This window comes from Cinclus cinclus, chromosome 8 (assembly GCF_963662255.1).
Source record: "Cinclus cinclus chromosome 8, bCinCin1.1, whole genome shotgun sequence".
Lineage (NCBI taxonomy): Eukaryota > Metazoa > Chordata > Aves > Passeriformes > Cinclidae > Cinclus > Cinclus cinclus.
The window spans coordinates 14,283,737-14,296,388 of NC_085053.1; the positions used below are offsets into that span (position 1 = coordinate 14,283,737).

General features: G+C 35.8%; 1 protein-coding gene across 1 annotated transcript in view; it reads left to right on the forward strand.

Annotated features, from left to right (window-relative positions):
* Window positions 1–12,652, forward strand: part of EVI5 (ecotropic viral integration site 5) — a 61,549-nt gene that overhangs the window by 22,954 nt on the left and 25,943 nt on the right. The window contains exons 14-18 of the mRNA XM_062497914.1: window positions 1,707–1,841; window positions 3,954–4,094; window positions 4,617–4,775; window positions 6,336–6,482; window positions 9,211–9,306. Of these exons, the coding sequence (XP_062353898.1) occupies window positions 1,707–1,841; window positions 3,954–4,094; window positions 4,617–4,775; window positions 6,336–6,482; window positions 9,211–9,306 (678 nt within the window). The remainder of the gene's footprint in view (window positions 1–1,706; window positions 1,842–3,953; window positions 4,095–4,616; window positions 4,776–6,335; window positions 6,483–9,210; window positions 9,307–12,652) is intronic.

The window sequence follows — 12,652 nt, forward strand, 5'->3', positions numbered from 1 at the left end:
AAATGTAGAATCTATCTGAGCTGCTGTGTGTATTGTGGGATGAACTCGTACAAACAGCCAGGGAATAAAAAAGAGTGGTTGCTGCTTCTCTGCCTCTGCACGGTGTTACATATGGTACTGGTGCTGCTAAATGATGTGAAGCAACTGTAGAAACGAATCAGCATTGTCCACCATCCTCTTCCTTATGCTCAAATCAGGTCTGCCTCTGCTGCTTGCTGAGGCAAAAACACTGTGTGGATTGAAAACATGAATTTGATTAGTATTGTACTAGGGAAAATTAATATTAATGTACGGAAGGTCATGCTGTGTCTGTATTCCATGTGCGTTCACATGCACACAGTGTGCTGAGTGCTTAAGTGGACAGTGTCTATGACACTAAAAACTGCCTGTCTGAGCTGCCTTTGCCTTTGAATGATTTGTATGTATCTCCTCCATTACAAATTCCTGTAGGCACATATATACAGGAAATATAGTAACCCTAAGAGTAGTGTACATTTTGAATTTGGGTCGTAAGCCATGACAAAAGGTTTAGTTGGCATGCAGAAGTATAAAAGCAAAAGAAAAAAATATTTCCTTGACCATATAGTTACATTTAAATCCTTGTTTTGTCCTGTTTGCCTTATATTTGTACATAAAAGGTCAGGGAATGTCACAACCTAACAGAAGCATATAGAACTGAAGACTTCAGTTCATTTTTTTACTGTTTTTTAGATACAGAAAACTAAATTGTTTGATGCAAATGTAAAGTAAGACACAGTTGTATCTTTAGTATAATGAATAATCTTTGAAAGTTTAATTATTAATTGAAACTTAATCTATTAATACAAGTGTAGTACTCATATTTCACAGTGTTGTTAATGACACCAAAAGTATATTAAATTATTTTCCTCTAAACGTAATTTTCAGGGCAGCTACATAAACACAGTAACTAAACAAATGTGCTTTAAGGATTTCAACACCCACTTTTTTTTCTTCAATTAGAAATTTAAAGGCTGATTTAGGTTGGTGTTGCCTGTCAAGCACGTTTGACAATCTGTCAAAGTGATGAGTCATTTTAAAGTAACCCAGGAAAGAAATAAAATGTATTTTTTAACTATTGATTGGGAGGAAAAGTTAAGTGAGTCTTCTGAATATAAGTGCTTCAGCTGGATGTGTCTGAATCTCAGAAGGAATATACAGAGTGTGAGCAAACAAGAAGCAAGAGCTGGAGTGAATAAAGGGGCAAACCAAAGTCATTGTGCATTGAAGTAGTTTTATTTAAAATCCAAGATTATGGAAGGATTCTCCATATGAATTGGAGTTCAAGTGAGCAGCGAATGAGTGATACTTGTATTAAGCTTGTAATTAGCTGGTCTTTCCTGAACATCTTTTTCTGCAGATCACTAAATTTTCACAGATTGTTTGAGAATCTTTCCATTTGGTTGACAATGAGAGAAGTGTGAGCTGTTGCTTGTCAGTACTAGCAGGGGTCTCAGTTTTGTCAGCCACGTTTGGCTGTGGAGGTGCAGTGGTTTGAGAGGCAGAGCAGTAGGGATACATTTGTTAGCAGTCTGGATTAACATTAAGAGACTTGTATAAGGTAAGCACTTATACTGGTATTCCTGATCTTAAGCACTTGAATGTACTTTTCCCACCAAAGCTGGTATATAAAAGCCCTTTCAGACAACCTGTACCTCATACTAAACGTATTTCTGCAAACTTTGTAGCATAAATGCAGTTCACGATACAGTGAAGACTTTGTGCTACAGCTGGAAAAAGAGCTGGTCCAAGCCAGGCTGAGTGAAGCAGAATCCCATTGTGCCCTGAAGGAGATGCAAGATAAAGTTCTAGAGATGGAAAAGGTAAATCAAACCAGGACCCTCTATGTAGAACAGCACTAGAAACAGACTACAGGTCCCTGTCATTCTTTGCAGAACTGTACTCTAGAATCTTCTCTTCTATGCTTCTGTGTTTGCAAGATGCTTTTCAAACCTGAAAGAACAATAATAAAACTAAGGTCTGTTTGCAATGGGAAAGGTTTGTGAAGAGCCAATCACTTTTCTTCTATTCCTGAAGCCTGCTGTAGTGGAAAACATGGGTTCTGGTGAAGTCTTGACAGGAAACATCAATTGTTTCAAAATTATATCTTGCAACAAGAGCAGTGGGCTTAGATGGAGCATTGAGATTATGTGAAACTAAATAGTTTGGAAGGGGAAGAAGAAAGGGTTCAATATTACCATTCCCATCCCATTATGGGCAGAGAAAGAATTCCTTCACTGTTCAGTATCAGAATCTCTACTGCTTTTTGGGTGCCATGTTAGCTTGTAACTTATTGATGCCAGAGTTCAAGCTGTATTCAAAACTACTGTCAAACATTTACCTTTCTTTGAAGAAAAATTTAACTGCAAGATAAAATAGCAAAAGAAAAAAAGCAAAAAGCAAATAACTGACCTGATATAAAGCATGCTTTTCAGATCCTGTTTCCTGTTGTACTGGCTTTGGAATTAGTTTCCCTAGGAAATTTTAATGAGCTATATACCCAGGCTTTGGCTGGAACTTACTAGCTAATTGGATTAACCCACTAGAGTCAAGATTTATTTTTCAATTATCTGATGGACTTAGTATTAGTAGTGTGGTAGTTTTTATTATATTGACCATTGGTAAGAATCCAGGATATAAAGTATTTTTCAAAATTCAGGAGACTAGTTAATCTTCATCAGTATGGAGAGAGCATACAATGGAAACTTTCTGTGAAGAAAAACTGGAATAGTGGGGTCAGTTCCAGTGTACCAGACAAACTCAGAAATACAATAATATTTCAGTCTGTCAAGATGAACTTATGCACTGAAGTGCATAAGTGAGAAAGTGGCTGAAGTGAACTCCTTCAAATTCCTCCAGTACAGCTCTTTACTGCTGTTAGTGATGAGTGGTGTAATCTGGGGAGCTTCTGCTGAATAACCTGAGACTTGTGTGGCCATAATGCAAGTGCCATAAACATTCAGAACCATAGCCTCTCATTTCCTATATTTGTCAATACTCAGATCCCTTGATTTTGAAACATGGAATGCTTCAAATGCAACAACGGCTGTTGTGCTGTGTTCTGTTAATGTGCTAATTTAAATTATGTGCTTCACTCACCTCTCAACTGTTATATGTCACAGTATTACACATCTGCAAAAACACTTGATTTGGCTGAAAACCAGTCCTGAGAAATAAAGTAGAAAGTGATGAAGAACAGTTCAGCTTTGAGTATTTGGTGACCAGTGAATTTGTTGTAGGGATATTGTACATAGCCTGTCTGTTTTCTTCCCCTCTTGTTTATCTCCCAGATTTCCATTATTAGTATTTTATCTGTTTTGCTTTTCCTGGTGTTTTCATGTTTTCTGTTTAGCCTTCTTTCACCTTTCTGCTTTTTCCTCATGTGTCTTGCACTTTCATCTCTAAGACCTCTTGACTGGTGGCTGTTTATAAATATTAACAGATGGTTCCTTTGTCAGCATAGCTGTTCTCCTTTTCAAAGGCTGATTACCTACTTACTAAATAATAAATTTCCATTTATTATTTTTCCTGTAAACCTGAATAAAAATTATAGCTTTAAGGTGTAATTTCAATTCCTTGTTTGCTTTACTTTTTATCAACTAGATCAAAACCTTTGAGATTACTCTCCATATTTTTTTATGATGTGTTCAAATATTGTAAATGTAATGTTTTGTTAGGGATAACATTCAGAAAAAAATATTTAAGTCAGAATACCTAGAACTACTACCTTTTCATTTTTTTAGTAGCTGGCAGTTGGAAGTTACTTATACACACTCACTGTATCCAGAAGCTTAGATTTTGGATAGTTTTTATTTTGCAGAGGATGTGCACTTAAAGTTTTCTTAGTTATTGTTCCATGTCTATGCTTTTGGACTCAGTTTCAAAAAGCACAATTTTATTCAAATACATATTTAAGAGGATGGTCCTTGTTGCAGAGGAACAGCTCCCTCCCCGATGAGGAAAATGTTGCCAGACTACAAGAAGAACTGATTGCAGTAAAATTAAGAGAAGCAGAATCTTTGATGGGTCTCAAAGAACTAAGGCAGCAAGTCAAAGATTTGGAGGAACACTGGCAGGTATGGGTAGCAATATAGTTGTATGAAATTTTATTTTCAATGATAAAGCAAAAGAGTATAAAATTTTGAGATCCAGTAGAAACTAATGATTATGGATCTAACTGCTGAGGTGAGAAAATCCTTAAATTCAGCTGTCACAAGAAAATTAATTTCAAAAATATGTTAGAAATTGGTGCCTAGTTGTTGTAGATGGCAGAGGGCCTGTGCTACCAGCTAACTGTAATGGTAGCAGGGAAGTACGTGATCAGTACTCCTACTTTGCTAAATGTTGAAAAGGGCTAGAAATAGACAAAAGTTTCAGGATATACTTGCAATTCACTGACTTACTGTAGTTGGGAATGAATGTGTTAAGTTTTTTAATTGTCTGTTCTTAAAACCAGTAAGTTTCCGTGGGTTTCTAGCTTTTAGGATCAACAGGGGAGCTCTAGCTGTTTGTCCTCATATGACTCTGAGGCCCTAGATGAAGTAAGGAAACAGCAGGAATGATCAGGCATTATCAGCAAAAGCATGCTGTTTTTCTAGCGTCATCTAGCTCGTACCACTGGAAGATGGAAAGATCCTCCCAGGAAAAATGCAGTGAATGAGCTACAGGATGAGCTGATGACAGTGCGGCTGCGGGAAGCAGAAACTCAGGCTGAGCTGAAAGAGACCAAACAAAGAATGATGGAGGTGGAAACACAGGTATGATATTGAACACCAGGATGTGTGAATTGAGCTGGATGCTGGCAGTTTGGAGTTAAATGGTAGATACCTGATGATGATCTTCACTGTCTATAGGCAGGACTTTAGTGGGATGTTTTTATTTCTGTTAGGCGGGGATGGGAGAATCTAGTGCACACAGTCCAACTTTCATGTCTCTTCTTTTATCTTTTCCAGGACTATGCTTCCTGAATTTCTGATTTGGGTTAGTTGGTAGACACTGAATGTGTGTGCATCTTAATTCATTAAATTTTAACAGGTGTAATAACAACAAAAGCATGTTTAAGGTGTTTTAAATGTCAGAAATCTAATTAGCAATTCAATAATAGTAATGTTTAGATGGCAGTTTGTGCTTTCTTGGATGACATTGGTGACTGATTTTCTGCTGAGGTCATGAATCTGGTTACTAAGATGCGGACTCAGCAAAGCAGCTGTGTATCAGTCAAGGCTTTTTAGCGAGAGGTTTGCCTTCTATGTGCCAAAATAGAAAAGCATGGGTTACTCCTGCTGAGGTTTGTGCAGAAAAGACAATCATACCTTGACTGCCAAGATTCTTTTAGTATAACTAGAGAATAAGTTGCTAAGCACCTGAAATGAAAGTGCACTAAAGTGGTGAGTTCATATTACATTAGTTAACTTTCACTCAAGTTAATAAGCACAATATGCTGATGATTGAGAAGGATTTGTAATAGACTTCTAAGAAATCTTCCCATGAAATATCTGCTAAATGTTACTTTTCGAAAAGAGATCTATGCATCCAAAAAACTAAACAAACAGCAACTTTACTTGACAAGGTGCAGCAATTCCAGAAACCAGAAGAGCGTGTAAGGACGTGCTATTGAAGAGAGATTAACCAACTGCAAGGCATATGAAGGCTTCTTTCTGGCAGAGGCACCACTTCTTCTGTACCGACTGAACAAGTTTTCTCTTGCCTTACGGTTCACAATTTTCACTGACGTGTCAATATCGTTTTGGTCAGCAGGGGGCGGAGAGATCCTGCTGTCTGACTTAGATGCATTTGGGTACTTCCCAGTGTTCACATGCGGGTAGGCTGTGCAGAGGTCGTCTGAGAAAAATGCCATTCTCGTGGTATGGTGTGCACAGCTTCAGGTACAAATGCTGTGACTTGTACTTGTGCACTGATCTCAACTAAAGTGCCACGTTGCTTTCAGGAGTTCTCTGGACAGGGAAATGTGCACAGTACTTCTGACATACCTGATCTTTCCTGGATGCAGAGTGTCATTGGGATACAAGTTCACAAAATCTGCCTTACCTAGGCAACCAATCGGGAAAAACAGATCTACTGGAGCTTTGCAATTATATTCTTACAATGAGTCATCTGTTTAAGAACAATTTGAATATCACGGTCATAAACAAAATGCCATGCAAACCCTTCTGATTACCCTTGGAAAGCTCTGAATGCTTTTTCATCAAATGTTCTTTATGGTAAATGTTCTCTGTTTTTTCAGACTTCAGGGAGTTATATTAATATCCTTTCCTTAACATGTATTTTTTTCCTTTTTTTTTTGTCATAAATTTCAGAATCAGATCAATAGTAATCACTTACGAAGGGCAGAGCAAGAGGTTACCAACCTACAGGAGAAGGTGCAGTATCTTTCTGCACAGAACAAAGGACTTCTGGCTCAGTTGAATGAAGCAAAACGTAGACAAGCAGAGATTGAATGCAAGGTAAACAACATCCTGGAAAAAAATATTTATGTGCTAATATATGTACATTTTAGTCTTGTCTGCCATTGTTGGATAAAATTGTCTTAACTGAGAAGCAGAAATCATAAAACCAAAATACCTTTTACTGATTTTGACGACACCATCTTGAATTTACCACCTCACAAAAACTAGTTGAGGTTTTGACAGAGCTGCTTCTTTGTGGCCCCACGAAAATAAACGTTTACTTTAAAGCACAATTATACTCAGAAAAATGTCTGTGTATAATATGAAAAGACACTCCTCCACAACAGGTTTTCATTTTTCTTATTGTCTTGCTGGTCCTATTTGTTTCTAGTGGGACCTGAATGTACAGTGCAGCAAAGAAGTAACTTCTGGCTCGTCAAACTCCATCACAAGCTTTTAGGAAAAAAGACACTGAATCTTAACTAGAAGAAATTGCTTCTACTGACTTTGTTTTCCATCATCTCTAGTATCTTAAGTACTATATTTTTAATGCTGAGATGATTTTTACTGATTTTTTTTAATAATCACAATTTTGCTGACGTCTTTTTTATATAACACATAACTAACTTTAATTGATCAATTTTTGTTACTAAGGGTGCTCATTAATCCTTAAGAGATTGAGAATTGAGAGTGTGTAGTCAGTGTTCTGGTTTTTTGTTGACTATATAAAGAACAATATGTCTTTAGCTTGATTAATGAGTTAGTACACATGACTGTTCTCAGTGGGATAAAACATTTGTAGAACATTGTTCTAGCATGGGCTAGAGAAAAGTGTGACAGTAATAGACAGAGCACCAATCATACTCCTCAGAGATTCTTTGAAAGTAGCTGTGGTCAACAGCCAGTGAAATATCTTCACTGACATACACTAACATTAGATCCTGAAACTTGTTTTGCAGCTAATAGAAAAAATTACAATTTACACTGTAAGATATTTTACAAGTAATGTTTGATTATACATCAGAAACAACAATTATTCCTGATTCTATTAGTAACTGGTGTTGGATTATTTTTTTCTTCTGTTTTTTCAAGTTGTTTGAAATCATGCTCTAGTTTTATACTTGGCTAGGTAGCAACATTTCTACTGTCTCAAAAAGTATGTATTTGGGTTTTCAATTCCCCAGTTGTTTAATGCTTAATAAACTGGTGTGTTATTTCAGGAGCTTGTATTTTTCTTTTAAAAGATGTCTTGAAATACTTGAGCAGAAATTAAAGTTTTTGTTGCCAGTTACATCTCATGCCATGTACATGCATCTCATGTATGGCAACTGTTTTTGTCACAGGTGTGTCTTGTTACGTTTTTCCCTTTTTATCTGACTACTGCTTCTAAGGCAAGGACTCAATTTCAAATTTTTTCTTGAAACTCACCACTGATCTTTCTGATCAGTTGTGCTAAAGAATTTAGAGCTTAAGATTTGTGCCCCCACCCAATCTTGTCTTTCCTACCATATCAAGTTCTGTGGTAATTATTGAGAACACACTCTGTTTCAGAGATAAAGCATCAGTGCCATCTAGAGCAGCACTATTGACTCATCTCTGGTACCAAAGTCAAAGCCAGCCAGTCTTTCCTCCAGCTTTCAGTTAAATACATGCAATCCTGTGGACTTGTCGGTTTGGCTTCATTTGAGCAATCGTGCAACAGAATTTAGCAAGGATGGCTAAACTTTGTCTAGCACATGATAGATTTCTCTGAAATGGGTGCCACTGATTACAAATGCAGTCAGTTGGGTCCTGTAGATTATATACCTCCACTACAGGAATATTTAAAAAACCCAAAACAAACAAATAGCATGTTTAGAAGTAGCTACTATGGATAAGCTTTGATATGTTTGATTTGACCTCAGCTGTCTAATGAAGGGTGATTGAGTACTGTTAGTTTGAAGCACACATTAAAATAACTGAAGTACTGGAACTGATTTGCAGTAAATATAAGAACACCAGTCTGCTATAAAACTAGGTGTACCTGAGCCTAACCTGTCTCTTCCCCAGAGCTGTTTGCTCTTCAGCTGATTGTACTGCTCACTAATTATCTAATATTCTTTTCTCTCTGCGGTTGTACCAGGCTGCTGACAATATAACACTGTTTTGTTCTCTGAAGCCTTGAGGATGTGTCTCATAAAACAGGACATTTCTTTCCCTCTTTTATAAACTCAAAATACCTATCATTTATAGACAGACTTGTAGGTTAAACTTTCAGTGGGAGGCCGATTGTAGGTTATATGCATTAGTATTTTATTTTAAAGTGTTTTTGTTACATACTGTGACTAAGATAGCTGGACTAAATGAGATTGAAAATGCATTTTCTTTTGTATTTTTTTTATTATTTTTTAGGACAAAGGAAATTATGAAATAAGTAACTCACGTGTAGCTTTGCTGTTTCTATATATATAAAGTCCAAAATTAAGGCATGAGCTAGTTTCTTTTATTATGTTGATTATTTTTCTTACAGTATATTATTTCTGGAAAACAAGACAGTTGTTTTCTGGACCTTGAAATTGAGAACAGCAAGTTTTCAAAATTGCAGATTTCTTTTTAGAATATTATAGTTTTGTTTATATTAGATTATTACATACTCTTCCTCAGGGTTAAAATTAGAGTTCTTTAGAATAGTGATAGTTTGTACAGCAGTGTATTAAGTTTTCTCAGGATTTTGGGTAACAGCAGTGCACAGTCTTTAATCAGGTACAACTGGTACTAGTTAGCTCCCATTTGTGACTTGTTTCAGAGTAAAGAAGAAGTGATGGCAGTTCGGCTCCGTGAGGCAGACCGCATTGCAGCTGTGGCAGAGCTCCAGCAGCACATTGCTGAATTAGAAATCCAGGTAATGAGCAATGCCATTAAATGTGCAGCTTGATACTGGTTAGATTTCATACTTTTAAGTTTTGTTCTTCCTCTACTGTGTTTCTTCATTAGCCTACTGTGAATACAAGACACTGCTTTGCCAAGTGGGATAATGCTGTATTGCTGAATTCCTGTACAAGCAAAGCCTTACATCTAACTTGGGCACGTACTTGTGAGCTGTTAATAATTCCTTCTGTACAAATACCATGTTAAAGGAAACACACTTCTTAACTCTGTCTTCTGTTTTGTTGGTTTTTTTTTGGCTTGTAATTGGCAGTATTTACCAATTATTAGATGATGTATACAATTTACAATTTTGATTCCAGCAACCTTTTTTTTTTGTGTGTGTGTGTGCTTACTTGTCTGCTATGATCAGTATTGAAGGATTTATTATAAAACTCTTACTTCCTTTATGTAAATCTTGAAACCAGAAATATTTACTGCTACCATGTCACTGTAGGATCTAAAGATGCATCCTTTGGCCTCTGTGTTGTTCCTTACACTTTCAGTTCCTTTTGGAGCTTTCACTGTCCCATGAACTTGCTGTTCCCTTGATGAGAAAATCAGAAATTGCTGTGCTTTATATTTTCTTGGCTTTGGGAAATCATGATCTCTTACTGTAGTCTGACCTTTCTATATTCATATACTGTTGTCCTGTCTGAATTCTGATGCAAAGTTTTTCTTCTTTATTTTTACTGAGTTACAAGCTAGTTACTCTCTGGTTTACTTTTTTAAAAACCTGGTGCTGCTATTGTGTTTCTTCCCTCTGAAATCTTTCCTTTGAGGTGATGATTTTATTATACTGTTTCAAAGCCACCCTTTCCCTATGATTTCTCAACTAGTTGTATCTTTTTTCATCTCTTCATATATGGAATGTACAAATAAATTTCATTAAGCTTGCATAAAGAATCTTTGCTATATTTCCTCTAGTGCAGCAGGCACTAAATTTATTGAAAATTAAAGCAATCATTTCTTTAAATCATTTAATGCTTAGATAATGCTGTTATCAGTACATCAGAAATACTCAGATAAGTATGGTAAGCATTACATATGAATCATTTATCATCTAGTAAGATAACAAGAGAGTAGCTGAGTTAAGGTCAATCTTCTGCTCAAATTAGCATTTTAGAAAAAGAGAGGGGAAGTTTAAAGGTTACTTCAAACAGTGTGATTTTGTAGGTGAGAAGAGAGAGTACTCATTTTGCATTATTTTTACTTTAGCTCAGACTTCAAATGCCATCCTGCTTCCATTATTTGATTAATACATGTCTCTCAAAACACAGTCAATATCTTATGAAATGGTGACTATCCTAAGGATCAGTTGGGAATTTTTTTATAGTTGTCACACAGTTCAAATTGTTCATTTTTAGTGTAAATACATCCAACTTGGTTTTCTGTTGTTTGACTGATCAAATCATCAATGGTCCATCTTTTTATTGCTCTCTCCTATTCCCTTTTTGTGTTTCTGCTTAACTTAAGGATCCCAGATTTGCATGTGTATTTTTACAATACCTTGTCATGAGACAGAAGTGCAGAAAAGTAATCTGTTTTATCACTCTAACTAATACATACAAAGATCAGTGCTCTTGTTTTGTCATAATAGTGCACTCTCTCAGGTTCAGCTGTTTATCCACATCATCTCTTCTTCCTTTTCACAAGTACCAGTTTGCACAATGCAATTTTTAGTTATGTTTTTATTATTCTAGGTTTTTTGTTTCCTTCCAAAGTGCATTTCGAGTTCCAGTCTTTATGGTATTCTCAGATTATCACCTATTAATGATTTCTTGAGTTTGATCTTAGTAAAATTCTTGATTTTCTTCATAGAAGTGAGAGTGGCTGTGCTTTCTTTGTATATAGTGTGGAGTATTAAGTCATTTTGTGGCTGAGGTTCATGTTTGTTTGATGAGTTTGCACTGTTAGGTTTTTTGGTGAACATCTGATCTCAAATTTATGCTAGCATGAAAGATAACTTCTTCAATTGTGAAATACATATTTTGAGTGTGAACTTTATAGTATTTAAAACAAATTATTTAGTAGAAATAGGTTCTGCTAATGTTAATTTATTTATATTTGTTATAGACATATAGTCTATATTGTCTATAGTATAGGCATTACTTGAAATGTTCTTATTGAACTGTGATAAATGTTTTAGCTTTTTTAAGACTCTAAGCAGATATTTTTGACCAGTGTGTTTTGCCAGCAAATATGAAACTTATGATCAAAACTTCCTTTTTGGGTACTCATGCTCAAAAGCCTTTGAAACACGTGCACCAAAAGAAATGTAATAACAGAGCTGGAAATCCTGAATTCCCAAAGCTTGTAAACTATAAAACATGCAGTTGATAACAGGGCTTAAACAAAAGTGATTTTTAAAGGAAATTGAAAATCTAGGTAACTTCTTCCTTGTTGTGGAGAGAGCTGCCTCCCATTCTCTTGTGTTCAGCTTGTTGCTGTAATTGCTATCACCTGATGTGGGGAGCAGAGACCTTTTTAATCAGGACTTTCCTTAATGGCTTGAAATGCAATATTTAATACATTTACCCAGTCTTGGAGCATAGGCACTAGGATTAAAGTACAGATGCACAGACCATGACAAATAGGTCTGCTTGTCATGCTGTTTCAAAGCTGATAAAAATGAAGGGAGGAAGTTAACCTACCACATAACCTTCCCTTTTTTTTGAGGGGGGTGGTGCTTTTCTAAGAAGCTCAAGGGATTCATTGGCACGTCCACACAGGCCATAGTAATGCTTAACCTAAATTGCAAGATTTTCTTTTAAATGTTTATGTAGGTGTAGGTGCAAGACAGTGATGTTAAATTTGTAACACAGAGTATCACTACTCCCACATAAGAAATGATCTGACATGACACACACAAATGCTAGATTTAAATCACAGTTTCTGGGTCTCTCTTAGTTTTGGTTAGTAATAATGACAAGGATGGAGAGTGAACTATCATTCAATAACAGATATAATTCTGCAACAAGTTGTCAGTTTATTATGATGTTAAGAAGTTTCTTCTTAATATATTCTAAATGTCACTTGTCTTGTATGAGCATTCAGTTAATGATGCTAAGCTTTTTAACTTCTGTGTAATATATTGAAATGTAATGAGTTGTCCAATACATGATAGATATACTAACTCTTTCTTTAGACTTTCCGTGTAAAAATAGCAGGAAATTGAAGTATAGCTGAAGTTAACTTATGTTGCACATACCTAAGCCCCAGAAGTGACAAAGAAAAAGCCTGATGATATAACCTTGTTATGTGGAAACAAAAGTTTACTTTGTCAGCATTTTTTTACTCCTCTATCATGTCTTTATTTTTCT